General features: G+C 40.1%; 1 protein-coding gene across 1 annotated transcript in view; it reads right to left on the bottom strand.

Annotated features, from left to right (window-relative positions):
* Window positions 1–624: 624 nt before the first annotated feature.
* AASS (aminoadipate-semialdehyde synthase) overlaps window positions 625–21,992 on the bottom strand; it is a 91,244-nt gene continuing 69,876 nt past the window's right edge. The window contains exons 15-24 of the mRNA XM_044280282.1: window positions 20,977–21,106; window positions 20,291–20,401; window positions 16,710–16,818; window positions 16,454–16,594; window positions 11,838–12,005; window positions 10,759–10,854; window positions 5,359–5,474; window positions 4,926–5,014; window positions 4,417–4,593; window positions 625–2,067 (exon numbers count right to left, since the gene is read on the bottom strand). Coding sequence (XP_044136217.1) covers window positions 1,949–2,067; window positions 4,417–4,593; window positions 4,926–5,014; window positions 5,359–5,474; window positions 10,759–10,854; window positions 11,838–12,005; window positions 16,454–16,594; window positions 16,710–16,818; window positions 20,291–20,401; window positions 20,977–21,106 — 1,256 coding nt within the window. The 3' untranslated portion in view covers window positions 625–1,948. The remainder of the gene's footprint in view (window positions 2,068–4,416; window positions 4,594–4,925; window positions 5,015–5,358; window positions 5,475–10,758; window positions 10,855–11,837; window positions 12,006–16,453; window positions 16,595–16,709; window positions 16,819–20,290; window positions 20,402–20,976; window positions 21,107–21,992) is intronic.

The raw sequence follows: 21,992 nt of genomic DNA, 5'->3' as shown, positions 1-21,992 counted from the left end.
TGTCCAGAAAAAAGTTAAATTCTGGTTGGCAACCCTGGTCGCATGACCAAAGAATGGTGTGTAGCAGTGCAGCCATTAAACACTGATTCTCAAGAGTATCTAACACTATTGGATTTTTTTTTAGATTCTGTGGTTGCGACCCTTGCAAATGGTGCTGCAATCCCAGTTCAATGGCTACAAATCAGGTGTTAAGGCCCATTTACAGAATCAGACTGGCCAGGCAATTATTGAAAAACTGTTCATTCCTGGTAAATGCCTGTTCGTGAGTGGAGGTGAAAGCTGTATTTACATGCAGCAATCAACCACCATGCTATGAGTGATCACTACTGTCAATGCTTGTCCCCATACAGACCGTTTCTCCTTCTAATTCTTGCTTACAAAAGGACGATCTGCTGCTCAGCAATGAAAAAATATTGATTTTGGGTGCCACATCAACAATACAGTCACCTCTTTAATTTGGTGACTGGTGGCACAATCAGACAGGGCAATGATCAGCAAATATTGCCAGAGGCAGTAATGAGGTTTAGTTGCCAACAATTACCGTACTACTGTAGTCACCAGGAAGGTGTAGCACATCTGCCCTTGGGCTCTGGATCATCTATATTGAGTTATGGAATCTTCATGTAGGAAAGCACACATGTATAGAAGGTTTATTATATTGTAAAGCCACAGACAGGACACACAGATATAAATAGACCTGGTCTTACTTTCTCGTTTTGCAAACTGAATTTCCAGAAAATCTGCAAAACATGCACAAGGATACTATATCTCATAAAAATTACAATTCGTATTGCAGCATATCACTTATTTATAGTAAATCACTTCCTCAACAGCAGAAAAGATTAATTTTACAAAACTACAGTGATTGCAAAATGTAGATGTGCATATTTTGGTATATGCTCGCAGCAAAGAGTGGGGACATTACCTATTTCAGTTTACATGACAAAATATCAAACGATGTACAGTATTTGTGTATTTATATATATATAAAAAACAAAACATACACTGTGTGTGTACACAGTCACTGACCAATGCAAACATGCTGCTACTGTTCCTGAGCCTTGCTGGTCTCTACTTTCTGGTCCCTCTTGACGCACAGTAAATTATCACAATAATTGGGCGCAGCGGTGAGCAGTGATTAGCTAACTGGTCACTCTGTTTGTCAAGACAGACCAAGAAGTAGAGACCAGTGGGGACCCAGAAAGCAGCAGAACAGGTGAGGACTTTTTCCCCATTCTGACCATTTATAATGATATGAGCTGGACAACTTTTTCAATACTGCTCTTGGGCCATAGAAAGGTCTACAAAGGACTTCACTGTGGAGGTAGCCAAGGGTTTCAGTTTTGCATCTTTTTGTTGACATAAGATACAACAGAAGCGAGCCATAGGTGTTTAGTGGATTCAGACAGGACCATGACTGGTGTCACACATGAAAAGATCAGTGATCATTTGTCTTTCAGATTCTAGTTGGGAGGTCATTTTTTCTCTTTAGTTACAACACATTAATTCAGCTTCATTTATCGCCTTATGATTATGGACAGAATAGTTTCTTACATTCATATCTAAAAAGATCACAGATTTAATATTTGGCACATGGAACATGTTTTGGTTATTCACTGTGCAGTAAGGCAGATATACAGGGAAATTCAAAAGTCTCCAAAATGTTTCTATCCCATAACAGAATTGCTCATTGCAACCAGAGTAGAGCTTTAAGATCTTAAACTATGCAACAAAAAGTTACATTTTGTTTGCTACAGGCAATAAAAGCCAGTTTTCCTATTAGGCAGTTGTGATAAATGAGACCTAGTGTATTACCCATGTATGGAGGAGACCTTTGAATGTGTGTATCTAGTTTACAATACAATCAGGTTTTTGGTACTTTTGGTTGTAAAACATTCACCCCTGTATACACTGATGTGTAATCCAGTGCAGTAGATAAGGAATATAATTAAAGTGAAAATGTGCTCTTGGTATTATAGAAAATGCCTTCTTCTGTAACTCGTTCTAAAATTGGTCCATAGATATCCTTGGTCAATGGGATGACCAAGCCTTTGCCTTCAATTTCACCTGAGGGGAAAAAAAGAAAAAAAAAAACATGATTAAATTCATGTTTTAAATGTACAAGTAGCTAAGAGTATCATAGGTTAGGATTCATAGCCATTTGATATGGCTGACATGAGGCCCATACCCAGCCCACCAAATCAGAGTAGACATTGTCTACATGCTTGAAATGACAATATATATTCAAAAGCATGTGTAGACAGGACCGAGTTCAGACAGGAGAGTTAAGGGTCTAAGGCCAGAGCTCTAAAATGTCCCTAATGCCATAATAATTTTTCTAATGTATTTTGTTAATGGATTTTGTATTTTTACTAGAGATATTTCCCCCTAAAGAGCAGATTTCCTCCACACCGTTGACTTGCACTTTATAAATGGGGCCGCAGAGAATGGCATACACACTGCTACTCCTGCCTGTGGCCCCGAGATCAACTAAATGCTGGCATAGCACATGGGTACCATGTAACCACATGGTATGCCAGGATTAGCAGAGCTGGCTTCTGCCTGTGCCGGCTTCGCTAAGCTAAGAGTCCTGCATGTCAGCTCTTAGCTTAGTGAAGCAGGCACACAGACAGGAGCCTGCTCCACTCAGCTAATTCTGGCATAGCACATGGTTACAGGGTAGTTTACATTTAGTAAACCCTGGGGGGGGGGGCACAGACAGGAGACCCTACTCCGTTCTCTGTGACTCCATTCATAAAGTGTAGACTGTACACCGCTGAGAAGTCAGCAGTGTGGAGAATAGTGAATTTAAAGCACACATCTGCACTTTAGGGGGGGAATATCTCTAGTAAAAATACAAAATCAATTAATAAAATACATTCTAAAAATTATTATTAGGGCATTAGGGACATTTAAAAAAAAAATTCAAAGTTTAGTTACTGTTTAAGCTGGCCACACACAATGATTGACCACAATGTTGCCTCCGTGTTATCATTCATATGAACTATCCAACCAGCATCATGAGGGAAAACTGGTCAGATGAAATGGACAAAAGTGGCTACTGTGACCAAATTTTCGCTCATGTATGGGCAGCTTTAAGGGTATCTGTCCTCAGATTTGTACCTATGAAACTGGCTGACCTGTTACACGTGTGCTTGGCATCTGAAGGCATCTGTGTTGGTCCCATGTTCATATGTGCCCGCATTGCTGAGAAAAATGATGCCTTAATACAGTGATGGAGAACCTTTTAGAGACAGAGTGCCCAAACTGCAACCCATAACCCACTTATTTATTGCCAAGTGCCAAAACAGCAATTTAACCTGAATACCAATATAGTATATCTTCCACGTACTTTATCATTTAGCTATAATAGCCTGCATACACTGCACTGCTTGTACTGTTCATAGTGCGCCCTGTACTGATGAATGCAGGAAAAGTCTAAGGCATATTGGTACGCCACATACTTTTTTTCAGAGTGTGGGTGCCCACAGAGAGGGCTCTGAGTGCCGCCTCTGGCACCCGTGCCATAGGTTTGCCACTACTGCCTTAATATATGCAAAATGAGCCTCTAGTAGCAACGGGGACGTTGCAGTTATACCTAGAGGCTCAGCTCTATCTGCAACTGGTGCGCACTCTGCACTTTGATTGACGGGATCAGGCACGATGACATTTTCACTGCCTAGCCCTGTCATTTGCATATATTAAAACATAATTTTCCTCAGCACATATGAACATTGGACCAACACAGATGCCTTCAGCTGGCAAGCGCATATACAACAGGTCAGCTAGTTTCATAGATACAAATCTGCTGACAGATGCCCTTTGAGTGTTGCTTGGAGAGCATCTGAATTATTGTTTGAATGTACTTGATAGCCTATATAAAGGTTTCCACCATATCGGTTTACTCCTTTATATTAAGCTAGGCATTACATTAAAGAGGTTGTGCAGGCCATATAGGTTAATGACCTATGGTTAAGACAAGTTATCAATATTTGATATTTAATATTTGAAATCGTGGGTCCGACACCCAGCAACTCCACAGATCGGCTTTTGTTTGAAGAGGAGACAGCGCTCCACGTTTCGGCAGTGCAGTGTAATGTGTTATTACATTTCGGCCCTACTGCAAGGGAGGGGACAGTGTAATGAAGAGGAAGCAGCACTCGAATCAAGCGCCTCCTCCTCTTAAAACAGCTGATCGGCGGGGATGGCAGGTGTCAGAACCCCACTGATCAGATATTGATAACGATAGGTCATCAATATATACTGCCTGTACAACCCCTTTAAGTGCTATTAGCAGCGTGGGTGGTTATATGTTATAACAGGAAATAGAAGGGCTAAACAGTGATGTGTTGGAGGATATAAGAGAAGAACACAATGGTTATCGAGGGGCATGCCAAGAAATATGCTTTTACCCACCATCCAAAACCATTTTGGCAGCAATAGCTGTTGGGTATCCTACAGTTTTTGCCATAGCAGAGTAGCCATTAACTTCTCCATACACAACCAAGCTAATGTTTTTGGACTCCAGATGTCCAGACGGATGCCTGATGCTAACGTCATTTCTCATAACAATCATATCACGCTCTCCTGGACCTGAGAAGGTAAAAATAGCAGTGGTCACTGGACTGAATAACAACCTGGAAGAAGAACTACATGTTGTGTTGGCTTCAACAGTTATTCAGAGACTTCCATTTCAAAAATTATTCTTTATTGTTACAGTTAAACCAAGCTCTGGTGTGTCAGCATACGTTAAAGTCTAATGTTTATGTAGTGCTCATCTTTCTTTCCAAAATGTGTTGATGACATCAGGAGCTGGTTTTAAAAATCTAACAACTTCAGACCGGCATGGAGGAGCCATGGTTTGATCCACAAACAGATATTTCTTTAATGTCTGAAGTTCAAAATGAGGTGGAGTTCAAACCTACCGTAAGAAAGCATTATCTCCAAATGTTTAGCCAGAGAATCAACGATCGAATGTGCTACGGGCACTGGTTCATCATTTAGTAATCCAAACCTATTCAGACAAAATGCAATAGCAATTGCTGATACAATTATAGAAATGCAAATTCAGACAGACCTACCTTTATGACATTCATATACCAGTTATTTTATAGCGAGATGTCAGGTAACAGACAGTTAAACGCTGAAGGCTTCTTATTACATTTTTCCAACAGCAGGCATAGGTAACCACTACAGTTTGAGCCATTTTATGTCTTTAATAATGATAAACACAACAAAAACCTGCTTTCCCAGCTAAGATAACCCCATCAACTTTTACCCCAAGCTTCACTGCTCAAACACAAACATTCCTCTAGAAAATATTCTGAATGGGCTTGAACTAGAAAGCATCGCTCTTACCACTGCACAGCCTCCATGTTGCTGTCATTCTTTCCTACTTTATTATATACGGCTTCCTTAACGTGATCCAGACTGGTTGTGGCTGGTACCTTCAGCAGATGGCAGATGAGCTCTTTCTATATATTGGAATTGTAAATATATTTTAGCTCATTTCCATTCATTCATGATATACACACACACACACACACATGATATACTGCCATTGATCATTGATGAACATGAATGAAAACTATGCACCTAAATTATATCTTCACTGACAAAGTGACCACGAAGGTCTTTAGGTATATTATGGAGAAGTTTATGCAAGCACTGGAGAATGAGATATGACTGACATTGAAAATGGACCGAAAGACAAAACTAAAAGCGTTATAAATAAAAAAAAAAACACAACCTCCTTTGAAAAACTTCTATACCAGCATAAATTCAGTATAGATAATAGAGTAAGATTATGAAAGTAGTAACACATTATTAATCCGACAGACTTGAATCAATGTCAACAGTCGCTTATGATGGGACTTTTAGCAGGTCACAAACACTGACTGTCTCACAGTGCTCTCTATGGATGGTAAAGTTGACTAATCAATCTGAAAAATCTTCTGTCTAAATGCTCTAAAGAGAATATGAACCACCTCCTTTACCATAATTGGAGATAAATCCAATCATGGCCAATTAACCCCTTTAGATTCTGAAGCCTATGGCCAGCGCCACAGACAGGTGGTTAGACAGTGGGAAAGGGCTCACTGTCAACCATCTGGCCACGCCAATACACGACCACTAAACACCCGTCTGTCACTGTTATGGCAGCTGAGGTTTAGTGAGGGTCAACATTCCTCCCATCTTAGTACTCCAACTATACAGTGCCAGAGGCTAGTCACAAGATACTGCAAATTATGATTATTGTGGTGTATTAGTAAGCGATCAAAGGATTACAGGTTAAAATTTTTAAATAGGTCAATAAAATTTACCAAAATATTTTAACATATTAACATTTTAAAGCACCCCTCTTTTTCATTTATTACATAATAATGTAAAGAAAATAAATATAACTAGAAAAATTAACATCTAGTATAAAATGAAACAAAGATTATATAAAGTAAACATAACTACAAAAATATTATGTATTCCTTACTGTAAACGTGATTAAAAAAAGAAGTCAATGTCAGAATTACTGGCTTTATGGTCATATCATCTCCCCAAAAAATGTAATAGAAAAGTTGTTAAAAAGTCATGTGAACTCTAATCTACAGCTTGGGCTGTAAAAAAACAAAACCTCACACAGCTCACTAATGAGTGTACTTGTAGATCATCGACTAAGAGTCTAGGCTTCTAAAGTAAGCAGGATATTGTCATGTATTAAACGAGGCATGGACTCGCGGGATAGGGACATAATACTACAACTTTACAAAGCTTTGGTGTGGTCCTATTTGAAATATTTCAGCTTTGGGCACCAGTTTATAGAAAGGATGCCCAAGAACTGGAAAATCCAAAGAAGAGCGACTAAACTGATAGGGGTATGGAAGGGTCTTAGTTACGGTGCTTGAAAGTTTGTGAACCCTTCAGAATTTGCTATATTTCAGCATACATACATTTGACCTAAAACTACATCAGATTTTCACACAAGTCCTAAAGTAGATAAAGATAACCAAGTTAAAAAAGAAATCAAAAAATGAGTAAAAAGTATTAGACTTGGTTATTTATTTTTTGAGGAAAATTATCAATTATCACATGTCTGTGGGTGGCAAAAGTATGTGAACCTTTAAGATTAGCAGATCATTTGAAGGTGAAATTAGAGTAGGGGTTTTCAATTAATGGGATGATAATCAGGTGTGAGTGGGCGATCTGTTATTTAAAAAACATGGATCTTCAAAACAAGTTTGTGGAAATGTATCATTGCACGAATAATGGACATGTCTGAGGACCTTAGAACAGTGTTTCCCAACCAGTGTGCCTCCAGCTGTTGCAAAACTACAACTCCCAGCATGCCCAGACAGCCTTTGGCTGTGTGGGTATGCTGGGAGTTGTAGTTTTGCAACAGCTGGAGGCACATTGGTTGGGAAACACTGCCTTAGAAGACGAGTTGTTGATGCTTATCAGGCTGGAGAAGGTCACAAAACCATCTCTAAAGAGTTTACACTCCACCAATCCCCATTGGAGGAAATTCAAGATAATTATTACCCTGCCCAGAAGTGGTCGACTAACAAAGATCAATCCAACAGCAATATGTAACAGTCCACAAGGTCATAAAGAAACCCAATGTAATTGCCAAGAAAGAATGCTTTTCTCACATGAGAAAATGTTAATGTTCATCATCAGGAGGACACTAAACAAAAATGGTGTGCATGGCAGGAAAAGGAAAAAAACGCTGCTCTCCAAAAAGAACATTCCTGCCCATCTGCAGCTTTCTAAAGATCCCCATGACAAGGTAGATTATGACCACTGGAACAATGGGGGTAATTTATGAACAGATGTACGCCATTTTTGTGGCCTATATCTGGCGCAGATTCTGTCACACTCCATGTTGCTGCAGAATCTGTAACTTTTTTCCCGCTTACGCCAAGTTTAAAAAGGGGGCACTGCTGGGCGGGGATGGGCCAGATGGCCTGTCTCATTCATCATTTTCTACGCCTGGTTTAGGAATAGAAAATGGTCTAAATGTAAGACAAAATGGAGGCTGCGGCGGTGGAAACGCTGAAGTTGTGTAGAGACTGGCGCCTCTACATAACTTCGGCGATCCACCGCCAGCGTAGGGGCTTATTAAGACCAGAGTCTAAAATGTCGGTCTTAGGCCTCCTGCACACGACTGTTGTGTGCACCCGTGGCCGTTGTCCCGTTTAACGTGTTTTTCTGCGGTCCCATTGACTTTCAATGGGTCAGTGGAAAAATCGGAAACTGCACCGTTTGGCAGCCGCGTCCGTGATCCGTGTTTCCTGGCCGTGAAAAAAATATGACCTGTCCTATTTTTTTCACGGCCAACGGTTCACGGACCCATTCAAGTCAATGGGTCCGTGAAAATCACGGATGCACACAAGATTGGCATCCGTGTCCGTGATCCGTGTCCGTTTTTTCCTATCATTTCAATGGCAAACTTGACTTAGATTTTTTTTTCATTTTTCATGTCCGTGGATCCTCCAAAAATCACGGCAGACCCACAGAAGAAAAAACGGGCACGGATCACGGTACAACGGAACCACGTTTTGCGGGACGTTAAAAAATACTGTCGTGTGCAGGAGGCCTTAATAAATGTGCCTCAATATTTTGTGGACAAATGAGACCAAAATAGCACTTTTGGTATAAATGAGAAGCTTTATGTTTGGAGAAAGGAAAACACTGCATTTCAGCATAAAAACCTCATCCCATTTATAAAGCACAATGGTGGTAGTACCATGGTTTGGGCCTGTTTTGCTGAATCTGGGCCAGGGCGGCTTGTCAATTATATCAGCAAATTCTAAAGGAAAATGTCAGGACATCTTTCCGTGAGCTGAATATCAAGAGAACGAACCCCAACTACACAAGTCATTTCACAAAAGAACGGTTGAAGACTAAAGTTAGAGTTTTGGAACGGTCAAATAAAGTCCTGTAGTCCAATAGAAATGTAGGGGAAGGACCTGAAGCAAGCAGCTCATGGGAAGAAACCCATCAACATAAGAGAGTAGAAGCTGTTTTGTATGGAGGAATGAGTTAAAAATTCCTCCAAGCTGATGTAAAGGACTAGTCAAATATTACTGGAAATGTTTCGTTGCAGTTACGTGTATTTCTGCACAAGGGGTTCACACCAGATATCTTCACCACTCACATGTAATACTGGATGATTTTCCTCAATAAATAAATGACCAATTCTAATATTTATCTACTTTTAGGACTTGGAAAAATATATGCAGGAATATGGCAAATACTGAAGACTTCACAACGTTCAAGCACCACAATATGAGGAAAGACAAAAAAAAAAATATATATATTTTTATTTATTTATTTAGTCTTGAGAAGAGGCTTCATAATTAACATTTAAATATATAAATGGCTATTCCATGTAAAATCCTCTCAAAAGACAAAAGGGGCGCTGCCTGTCTGTAGAAGATATATCTGTCGTGGGAAAAGGTATCAATTTGGTATTGTTGTAATCGTATGGACCCCCACAATAACGGTAATGTCATTTTTACTGTACAGTGCATTCTGTTAAAACTAAAGCCCCAAATCAACAACAGAAATGCATTCTTTTATCCATTCCACGACAATTTGTTTTTACATTTTTCAATAGATTTTATATTATAGTTTTATATTATATTTTATATCATAGTATTTAAAAAATAAAACTCCCACAAAATACAAACCCTCATACAGCAAGGAGTATCCGTCAAACTGGCTGCCGCTCCATCCCCAGTAGTGTGTACTGCAGTGTCTGAACTACTGAGTCTTTCAGATATTCTGACAATGGCAATCTACACAGAATCTGTAGGTAGGGATTATCTCTAATTAATTATAATCATTCTACTATTGGGGTACTACTACAAGTGCATCTTGAGCCATGGGTATTGAACAGTTGTTACTGCCAGCGTCGGACTGAAGTTCCTTGGGCCAACCAGAGGAAATGATTTTGAAGGCCCACCATCTGTGTATACCTGACATGTGCACACACACTTAATCAATTTATGTCATCATTGCACATGCAGGACTTACCATCATTAGTATGTAAGATAGGATATCTGGTGGCTATTTTTTCTGAGCTCAGCTCCAAATGAAATTGTCTTCTGCTGGAACTTAGGTGCACGGTTTTGTTAGGGATGCATTATTGCATGAGAGATTGGGTTCTCTAGTACTCAGACGTGCTAGTCCTACCCTGGTTGCTCACAATTGCTGGGCTGCACCTTTCTTCCATGTAAATAGCGGTAAGCGCTGCTCAATCTGCACGCGTAATAACACCCCAACATTGGATTCACACACTTTGTGGAGTTCATCTGAACCTCTACATTTTTAGTGGCATTTCAGTCTCACAGTGTTTTTCTGCAAAAACACCAGCACCACTTGTTAACTGAAAGTTTGTGGGAATAATACAATTCTGGATTTTTTTGTCTTCTAATTGGTGCCATTTTTTGGTCTGTGGGGTTCTTTAAAACATGCAGTATCTTGAAGTAATTGTTTTTATTCAGGCATTATTTCATCTCCATTTCTATAGCAAAAAATATAAGAGCAAATGTATGTGTGTTGTGGCCCTTGAAGAGGCTGTCCTGCCTGAACTAGGATAAAAAAAAAAAAAAAGAATGATTCATTTGACAAGTGCTGGGACTCCATAACCCAAGGCTTCCACCACTGCAGAGCTGATATATGCCGCTCCAGAGAAAACCGTCAGCTCCACAGTCTACAATCATCACTTGTGTTCACAGGCTGCATGGAACGCTCACTTACCCAGGTTATTGTTGGGGCATCTACAGCGAGCAGAGGACAGGGATCAGCGTTTATTAATCCCAATTTCACAAACCCACTCATTGCTTTAGCAAATCCCTGTAAAAGTAAAAATGCCTGCATTGTAACAGAACATCATGAAACCTATTGTTTATAAGAACAGAAGGGTTAGCAGAACCCTATTGCTAACCTGCCATCCCACTCATGGTCGTGTTTTATGCTCAAAACATCTGCTGTACTAAGAATTTTTAAATGCAAAAATAAGAATAACAATGTACTGTATGTGCATATGGAATACATTTTCAGTTACAGAAATGTCTCTGCCATGTACATAGTGATCAAATATCCCAATTAGCACTGAATGACTATAAGTTGGTCAGGTTCCAGACAAATGAAAGCAATGAAACCTCACTTCACTGTCAGGCCTTAAAGGAAGTCTATCGGGTCTTTTACTGCAAATAATGCATTAACAATGCTGACTAGGGGAAAACTTTAGTAGCTAAAGGAAAAAAAACTAAACTTTATGCCTGTACCCTGGTTCTCACTAGTAAACCATGCCCAATGCCTCCCCTTTGAGTGACAGCTCTAGTGTGTGACTGACCAGGAACGAGCCGCACATACATGGTACTCTCCAAAAAGTGTGGGAAATGGCGCCCTTTATTTTAAGAGGGTGAAGAACACTTGTCATCAAGATACCGATTCTTTTGGTTTTAGCATAAATCACTTCTAAAGGATACTACATATATTACATCAAAAAAGTCACAATGGGACCCTCCTGAATTTTATTTGGGTTTCATAATCATAATGGCTGCTCAATAATATTCATTTGGGGTTCTGCTGACCTGAAGTATACATCATTTACATCTTCCTTTCATGTGACCTCACATTGACAGGTGTTATAAATATGTTTTTGTCAAAACTTCTTCAACAAAATCTGCTAATTCATCTAATGAACTTGTTCACACTTCAATAAAATGTCTAGAAAAAAAGTCTCAAAGGGCAATAAATAGGCAAGATAATTTAGTGACATTTTTAGAGCCTAACAAGGATATACCAAATCGTCTTCAAGAGTCAGCACTCACCTTGTATCTCAGAGTTCCTCTCATTAAGGTATGCGCAGATTGAATACCATAGGGTTCCGCATATTTGGTACTATCTCTATTAGCGAAGCCTTCTAAATTCAAGCCAGGAAACCAGTCCATGTCTGTGACGGACTCGAGCAATGCGCCCCCAGCAGCAATATTAACCACCTACAAAAAGAGAAAGGAGCACATAAAACATAAATGGTAATGGCTCTCAAACATCTAAATGTCATATGCTGCATAGGCATTAGACCCTTTCATTCATGTTTTTTTTATAATACTTATTTTATTACAAGATATTACAAATCAAATGCCATATATTAAGTGCCTACTGATAGTAGTTCAAGTACTGCATCAAGATTCTCTTTAAAACTTATGACAGGTGTTTTAGGCACTTGACATATTACGAAATGTGAAAGTCAGCTAGGCAAATGGTACCCAAGATACTAAGGGGGATATTTAATAAAAAAAGGTTTTCCGAGATTTAATTACTGATGACTTGCCCTTTGAATAGGTCACTCAGAGGAAAGGCCATCAGTATCTGATCATGGGGGGTCCGAAACCCGGGACCCCTGCGGATCAGCTGTTTGAGCAGGCAGCCGCAGCAAACCTTCTCCCTGCTCACTAAGCACAGAGCCGTACATTGTATAGGGCTGTGCTTGGTATCGCAGCTCAGCCCCATTCACCTCTATGGGACTGAGCTGCTCCTACTACTGTGAGCATCGCTGACTTCTCAAACAGCTGACTGGTGGGGGTCCTGGGTTTCGGACTTGCAACGATCAGATACTGATGACCTATCTAGACCAGTGGTGCACAACCTTTTCTGTTTGGGGGCCACATTTTCAGACTGAAGGGATCCCAAGCGCTGAAAATTAAAGTTAAAGGGGTATTACCAACTGAAATACTGTATTTATGGTGTATTGTACATACAGTATATAATATAAATGTCTGATTACACCTCCAGGATTCCCATCTAATGGGAAATACATGTAAAATGTATGAGAACAGCCCCAAGACATAGACATACATGTCTGTTACCAGATGTTTGGGGGCTGCACAGAATGATATCAAGGGCCTCATGTGGCCCACGGGCCGCAGATTGTGCGACCCTGATCTAGACGAAAGGTCATCAGTATTTACCGCAAGTCTCGGAAAACCACTTTAAGCATTAGCTCCACCAAAAAGGGGCCTAATTTGCAACTTTTTCTGCTTCTCGTCACTTTTCTAAAAGGAGGAGGGGCCTAGAGGGAGGGGGTGGGGCCATTAGATGATAGATTTACTACAATTTACATCAGAAACTGGCATAACTTATACCTCAGGTCGACACTAGCCGATTCCAGTTGCTGGCGTACAGAAGGCCACATATGTGGCTAATTTATTAAGAGGCATGCCTCTTAACAAATTAGGTGCATCTCACTCTAGCACAAGGAGATCAAGACTGGCAAAAAAAACGTATTGTTAGGGATGAATTACATCAGTCTATTGTTTTGTAATGTTTATTAATGGCGGGTTTAGACAGCACGATAGTCTGGCAGTGTTTTGGAGACGAACGTTCTTGCGAACGCTCGTTCCCATCTAAAAGTGCAGCCAATCACCTGATGAATGAGCAAAACACTTTTAAAAGTACAGTAAACCTATGTGGTCATTAAAACACGACCACACTAAATCATTACAACAAGCTAACAAAAGGTTCAAAAGAGAAAGTGCCAAATATTAATTTGAGTCTTGGTGTTAATTCACACACAATGGAAAGTTCATATAATCCAAGTCACCTTGCTGGCAGTTCTGCCTCCAATAGTCCACAGCAGACTTTAGGGGGCCTGTTTCCCCAGCATGCGGATCTCAGCCCTCCAGCACGGCACAAAGCCTCAGATCCCAAAAACAGACATCTCTGCTGAGCTCAGCTGCCTATTTAAGGACAGCCAGGTGCTCCCAAAATCCGGACCGGCACTTAAACTCCGGTCCGGTATTTGACCTCACCTGGCTGGAAACCAGCCCACCCGCACATGCTTGGAGGAAAATACCTGCCTTGCCAGACACAACCCCTCACTGTGTCACAATATACATATTTTACACACACATATATATATATATATATTTACAGTACAGACCAAAAGTTTGGACACACCTTCTCATTCAAAGAGTTTTCTTTATTTTCATGACTATGAAAATTGTAGATTCACACTGAAGGCATCAAAACTATGAATTAACACATGTGGAATTATATACATAACAGTGTGAAACAACTGAAAATATGTCATTCTAGGTTCTTCAAAGTAGCCACCTTTTGCTTTGATTACTGCTTTGCACACTCTTGGCATTCTCTTGATGAGCTTCAAAAGGTAGTCACCTGAAATGGTGTTCCAACAGTCTTGAAGGAGTTCCCAGAGATGCTTGGCACTTGTTGGCCCTTTTGCCTTCACTCTGCGGTCCAGCTCACCCAAAACCATCTCGATTGGGTTCAGTTCCGGTGACTGTGGAGGCCAGGTCATCTGGCGTAGCACCCCATCACTCTCCTTCATGGTCAAATAGCCCTTACACAGCCTGGAGGTGTGTTTGGGGTCATTGTCCTGTTGAAAAATAAATGATGGTCCAACTAAACGCAAACCGGATGGAATAGCATGCTGCTGCAAGATGCTGTGGTAGCCATGCTGGTTCAGTATGCCTTCAATTTTGAATAAATCCCCAACAGTGTCACCAGCAAAGCACCCCCACACCATCACACCTCCTCCTCCATGCTTCACGGTGGGAACCAGGCACGTAGAGTCCATCCGTTCACCTTTTCTGCGTCGCACAAAGACACAGTGGTTGGAACCAAAGATCTCAAATTTGGACTCATCAGACCAAAGCACAGATTTCCACTGGTCTAATATCCATTCCTTGTGTTCTTTAGCCCAAACAAGTCTCTTCTGCTTGATGCCTGTCCTTAGCAGTGGTTTCCTAGCAGATATTCTACCATGAAGGCCTGAATCACACAGTCTCCTCTTAACAGTTGTTCTAGAGATGTGTCTGCTGCTAGACCTCTGTGTGGCATTGACCTGGTCTCTAATCTGAGCTGCTGTTAACCTGCGATTTCTGAGGCTGGTGACTCGGATGAACTTATCCTCCGCAGCAGAGGTGACTCTTGGTCTTCCTTTCCTGGGGCGGTCCGCATGTGAACCAGTTTCTTTGTAGCGCTTGATGGTTTTGTGACTGCACTTGGGGACACTTTCAAAGTTTTCCTAATTTTTCGGACTGACTGACCTTCATTTCTTAAAGTAATGATTGCCACGCGTTTTTCTTTACTTAGCTGCTTTTTTCTTGCCATAATACAAATTCTAACAATCTATTCAGTAGGACTATCAGCTGTGTATCCACCTGACTTCACAACACAACTGATGGTCCCAACCCCATTTATAAAGGCAAGAAATCCCACTTATTAAACCTGACAGGGCACACCTGTGAAGTGAAAACCATTTCAGGTGACTACCTCATGAAGCTCATCAAGAGAATGCCAAGAGTGTGCAAAGCAGTAATCAAGGCAAAAGGTGGCTACTTTGAAGAACATAGAATATGACATATTTTCAGTTGTTTCACACTTTTCTGTTATGTATATAATTCCAAATGTGTTAATTCATAGTTTTGATGCCTTCAGTGTGAATCTACAATTTTCATAGTCATGAGTACTGCCTTGCTACTTTTGTTTTCGCGGCTGTTTTTTTTGTCCAAAAACCTTTCAGGGACCTTGCACCTGGCATCTGAATGGAAAAAATGCTGCTGTACTCCTGACATGCCTGTTTTAATAGCTTAATGCATTCCCCATGTACTAACAATTCTGGAACATTTATTCTTATGACTATGTTGTACCATTCCTTTATTATTTCTACTAGACATTATGAATATCGTACTGCACAATGTAGGTATTGTACACAGCATTGTCTTCTGAAGGAGGATTTGAATGCTATATAAAACAGCAATGAGCTCCCCTTCTGTCCATTATTTGATGGACCTTGCCAGGTGTTAATGTCGGCTGCGGCCTCACGTATGGAGCCTGGATGGCCGCCTACAAGTGTCATACAGCTCCTTAGTACAAAAGCATACACATTCCCCTAACACATCAGAGACTGGGTGTACACTATAATGACCACTGTCAAAAGATCCAATCATACATAAACAAGCAAAGAGTAGGAACAGTACTTTGCTAGCAATGATTTGAACCTAGGGGACCTTCTTCGGGCTCAAATGCTTCACCATTTTGGAAACCTGCCTTGATATTGGTGTTGTATATATGAACTGCTCTCCCCTCAAAGCAATGGGGAGAATACTGCTGTACATACGGCATTAAATTAACAATATCACAAGATGATTCTTGTGATCGTATACCTCTGTATAAACTTGCAGGCATACAGAGGCACAGTAGAGGCTTCACGCACAATTATCGATGGGTCCACTTACAGCTTTGCACAAAACAATAATATGGACGTGTCCATGTGGCCTTAGCGGGAATGGTTTGTTCTACCTGAGCTTTATAATGCTCAGTAAGATCTAACACAATATCTTATATTTATTTCAAAATTGATGGAACTTTTTGAAGACTTAAAATAAATGTTAGAAACTTAAGGGGGCATTTCACTAACCTCTCCATTCTTTAAGTAGGTGGCAGGTTGTACTGTGTTATAGAGAACACCCAGAGGGCTCCAGCTGAACTTATATCTCAGTGGATTGTCAGAACACTCAGGGGCTGGAAGGCCCCCGCAAAAAGATATGTAAGATTCCACCTGCAGAAAACAAATAATTGTATCAACAAGAACAGCAAATGTCATACATCCATTTGTCAGGATGACCAGCAAAAAGACTGAATGACTGAATAAATAAATATAAAATCATAATAACCTTTGCTCCGACATCTTTAGCTTTATCAAAGCATTCCATAGCCAACATATGGTCAAGACCAGGATCCAAACCCATTTCGCCAACAATCGTAATCCCAGCATCTTCCGCACTACAACAAAATACAAATATAACTGGCCACATTTTCTCCTGCTCAGTAATACCTGTTTGTATGCAAGTGGCACTAAAATAATCAGATAACTCTGCAGTTGTTCAAAGACTGTTAAAGGGGCTTTTGAGGATTTTCATTTTTATGGCCTATTCTGATAAACGAATTGCACCCTGGCAATGTGACAGACAAGTGTGACGTGACTAGGGAGAGGCTGTGGTCTCATCAAACAGCTGATCGGCAGGAGTGCCATGATTCGGACCCACGCTGATCTCATATTGATGGCCTATTCTGAGGATACGCCATCAATATGAAAATCTTGGAAAACTCCTTTAAATTTGTTATCTACATATTATATCTAAATTCTTTTAAATCACAAACAGAAGTTACCCAGGAGTTATGAAAAATGCTTATCTGTTTTGTTTGCATGATAAATAAGATGATATACACAGTTCCAGAGTTGTTTGTCCAAATGAAAAGCCTTTTATGCTGAGTCTTGAACTCATGGTTTTAATGCTCTGCCAAGCCTTTACTGTAGATGTTTTCAGTTGCTGTTTGTTTGTGGGCCTTTATCTGTGAGTCTTTAAAGGGGTTCTCCGGGAATTAAGAAAATGAAAATACTTAAATATTACTTTATTATAAATATATTCTCAAATACCTTTCATTATTTATAATGGCTCGTTTAGTCTAGGGTGCAATCATCAGGGGAAACAAACTGACCGCTGTCCCATTAGTTCACACAAAACCTGTCCTGATCACACATGAGGACAAGTTACTTTACAACACTGAGGTAAAGAGCTGCTTCATCCTCCTCCTGCTCTCCACTTATCAGGGATTATGATCCTCAATACAGATAAGAACTCTGGGGAATTTAGTTCATGAGTAGACATGAAGTACATAAAAAACAACAAAGTGTAGCAGCACAGCGAAAAAAACGATAAATACCGTCCCTTGATGTGGTGGTGCCAGCCGTGTTAGGAGTCAGTCCTGAACTCCCTCAGTTATAGATGCATTTGTATAGAAAACCGCAGCACTCTCCAGCCTTGAATTTCCTTGGTTTATTCACCAGCAAAAGTGCACTTGGCTGGAGAGTACTGCGGTTTTCTATACAAATGCATCTAGACATGAAGTACAGAGAGGACAGACAGGACAGGCTGTGGTAATGTGTCACTGTGGTAATGGAGACTGTAAACAAATGCTGCTGGTCATTAGCCACACCTCACCCTCCTCTCATATCTCCTCATCATCTCCATTACCACAGAGATTCACCTGTATTCATGATCATGATTCCTGACCAGCAGAGCAGAGAGGAGGACAAGGCAGCACTATAGCGCAGTGTTGTAAAGTAACTGTGTGAATAGGACAGGTTTTGTGTAGACTAAGGCTAGGTCTACACGACGACAATAAGTCGCGCGACATATAGGGCGCAACATTTGCCGTGCGACATTATGTTGCACTACTGTCGAGCAACAATTTTTATAATGGCAGTCTATGGTGTCGCACTGCAACATGCTGCGACTGCGACGCAACAGTCGCAGAAAAATCCATCTCGAATGGATTTTCTGCGACTGTTGCGTCGCAGTATGTTGCAGTGCGACACCATAGACTGCCATTATAAAAATTGTTGCGAGACATTAGTGCAACAAAATGTTGCGCGACAGATGTCGTCGTGTAGACCTAGCCTAATAGGACAGCGGCCATTTTATTTCTCCTAATGATTGCTCCCTAGACAAAACGAGCCATTATAAGTAATGAAAGGTATTTGTGAATATATTTATTATAAAATAATATTTACGGTAAGTATTTTCTTTTATTATATTTTTTTATTCCTGGAGAAGTGAAATACATGCTCTTATGGGTTCAGATCAGGTGACTGACTTGGCCATTCAAGAATATTCCACTTCTTTGCTTTAATAAACTCCTGGGTTGCTTTGGCTTTATGTTTTGGGTCATTGTCCATCTGTATTATGAATACAATCAGTTTAGCTGCATTTGGCTGGATTTGAGCACACAGTATGTCTCTGAAAACCCCAGAATTTATCCTGTCCTGTGTCACATCATCAATAAACACTAGGGACCCAGTGCCACTGGCAGCAATGCATGCCCAAGCCATCACACGGCATCCGCTGTGTTTTACAGATGATGTGGTATACTTTGGATCATAAGCTGTACCATGCCTTCACCATACTTTTTTCTTTCCATCATTCTGGTAGAGGTTGATCTTTGTTTCATCTGTCCAAAGAATGTTTTTCCAGAAGTGTGCTGTTTTTTTAAGATGTTTTTTAGCATAGTCCAATCTAGCACCGTACAGTGAACCCTCTGTATTCTTCTCTTTATGGTAGATTTGGAAATTGATACGCCTATATCCTGGAGAGTGTTATTCACTTGGTTGTGAAGGGGTTTCTCTTCACCATGGTCATTAATCTGCGATCATCTACCACCGCTGTCTTCCGTGGGCATCCAGTTTTTTTTTGCATCGTTTAGGCCACCAGTGCTTTCTTTCTCTCTCAGGATGTACCAAACTGTAGATTTTGCCACTTCTAATAGTGTAGCATTTCCTCGGATGTTTTTTTTAAAATTTTCACAGATGAAGGATGGCTTGTTTCACCTGCATGGAGAGCTCCTTTGACCGCATGTTTACTTCTCAAAATGCAAGCACCACAGCTCAAATCAACTCCAGGCCTTTTATGTGCTTAATTGAGTATGAAATAATGAAGGAACTGAAACTCCTACACCCTTCATCCAATTACCCTGAAATGAAAGCTAAAAGTCTGGACTTTATGTCCATTATATAACTATAACTTGAATATGTTTTAGTAAACAGGCAATAAAAACAAAATTTGTGTCAGTGTCCAAATATATATGGATTTTTTTTTGTTTTTTACACTATAGCGCAAAAATTATCTGAATATAAAGATTTCTAAAATCAAAATTACATCAAATAACAAAATAATATGCAAGCTCGGCTTTAATATATACATAGGAACCAGGGAGACACATTCTGGATCAATATTGTAAATGTAATGCAAAACTGTACCTCAGATCAAAAAGAGGGACATTTAGGAGCAAAGAGGGAGGGACTTGGGTCAAAAATAGGGACCGTCCCGCCAAAAGAGAGGTATGTATCACTATGCCAGAACAAATGAGGCAGTAAGCACTGTTCTAGGCACAAATGTAGCTACTTACCTACTGACAAGGTAGGCAACGCAAGGAAAATACAACATGAGAAAAACCTTCAAATGACAAAACAAATGCACCTTTCTAGCCTAGAAAACCAACATGATAAAAGTATAATTTTAAAAACTATATGGTCCATATAGAATCATATTCCTAATGCTAAAAAGTCATCTTTGTAGAAATATCAAGCCTATGAACAACACATGGACCATCTGAGGGAGCAGTTCTAACATTTTTTTTTTTGCAAATGTGTTAATTTAAAATAACTCAATTATGACTAAAAAGCACCATATTATACCTTTGACCAAGTTCTCTCATGGAGGGTGTTAAATAGCTGGCAGTTACCAGGTTCACCTTATTCTTAATGCATTTCTTCGCCACTAATGGATGCATAGAATAAGGCAGTAAACTAAATACAAAAAAAATACACAAGAGTAAGTGACAAAATTCCACTGTTGAATAGGTCCGGTGGATAAATAATTATTGGAAGGGATTTTCAAAGTATTTTTTTTTGTAATGTACACAGTCATGCTGCTGCAAGCGAAGGACAGAGTAATAAGTACTGAGTTATACCAGTGAAATGAACAACCTATTGAACAAACCCTGCGTGTTTGACTATATCAACCCACTTCTCGGCTGATACTCAAATACGCTTCCTCTTCTTAAGTCTAGCATTTACAGATCTAGCAGAAATTACACAAATTGATTTGTGAAAAGGTGGTATGCCATGACAATGCCATCTTTACAGTCCTTGAGCTTTTCAGTTTGATTCTTACTACTACTACTACCAATGTTTGTCTACGGAGATTGCATGGCTTTGTGCTTTATTTTATATGCACTTCTTGCCAATGTGTGTGGCTGAAACCCATGAATTCAATAAACTGGACGGGCTTCCACATACTTTTGACCATATAGTACACGCAAGGGGTTATAACATTTCAGGAAACCAATCATTGTTGACATTGTGCAAATGGCTGCAGTAACCTGACAACAAGTTGATGGTCCTTCATTAAAGAGGACAACTTCTCTTCACTCTTGAAGACGTCCAACTCCAGCGGGGTTGTGTGGTTATACTTCTTTGATAAATGACCCACTTGATCTTTAACCATGGACACTGGAAAAACAAATATAAACTCAATCACTTCCAGTCAAACAATACATTCAATGGACTCAAAACATCTTGTTGCATGGCCTAATAAATCAATCACATATTAGCAATACATGTATTAAGGGTGACAGTACACAGCGTGGCTTGGCCATAGTATCTGCATGCCAAATACTGCTGGAATGCATCTGTACAGATGTAGCAGAATTAACAGTCACACTTGGTGAGCTATCACATCTAGTTAATGAGTTATGACTGACTGTTAACTCTGCTGCATGTGTACTTCCTATCTGACAACAGCATGTACAGGTGCGGCCCTCACAGGCTTCACTGATACAACAATCTGGATCACTGTTGGAGCACAAGTCGGGCATATCTCCAATGCTGTCTGCTCAACTCCCTAGATGCCATAGATTATCCCCAAATCAGCATCAAGGTAGTCAGACAGAAGGAGAAGGTGAAAGCAATAGTGGGGTGCTGATGCATTCCCTGACAGCCAGGGACATAACAAAGGCACCCAGGCCTGACGTGGCCTAATAGACAACCTGTCAAAGTAATAGTCTATAATGCATTAATACATAAAGTGAAAAAAAACAATAGCAGGGCTGCTTTTTTTTTTCTCCCATTAAAAGCCAAAAAATGAAAATAAAGTTAGTAAGTTACATGTACCCCAAAATGGTGTCTCTAAAAATAGATATCACCCTGCAGAAAACAAGCTCTCATATGGTTTAATCAACAGAAAAATAAAAAAGGTAATAGGAAAAAAAAAGCTGTCTGGTGTCTTCTTTTATACACCCCCTTGGTTAAAAACACACCTTAAAAATGCTAAGAGTATTCTTACTTCGATGGAAAAAAAGTAGTGCAACCTAAGGTTGGTCCTAAAGCAGGGCTTGGT

Source organism: Bufo gargarizans, chromosome 2 (assembly GCF_014858855.1).
Source record: "Bufo gargarizans isolate SCDJY-AF-19 chromosome 2, ASM1485885v1, whole genome shotgun sequence".
In the NCBI taxonomy this organism is placed as follows: Eukaryota; Metazoa; Chordata; class Amphibia; order Anura; family Bufonidae; genus Bufo; species Bufo gargarizans.
Note: the sequence above shows the minus strand (reverse complement) of the source record. Positions and strands in the feature narration are given on the sequence as shown.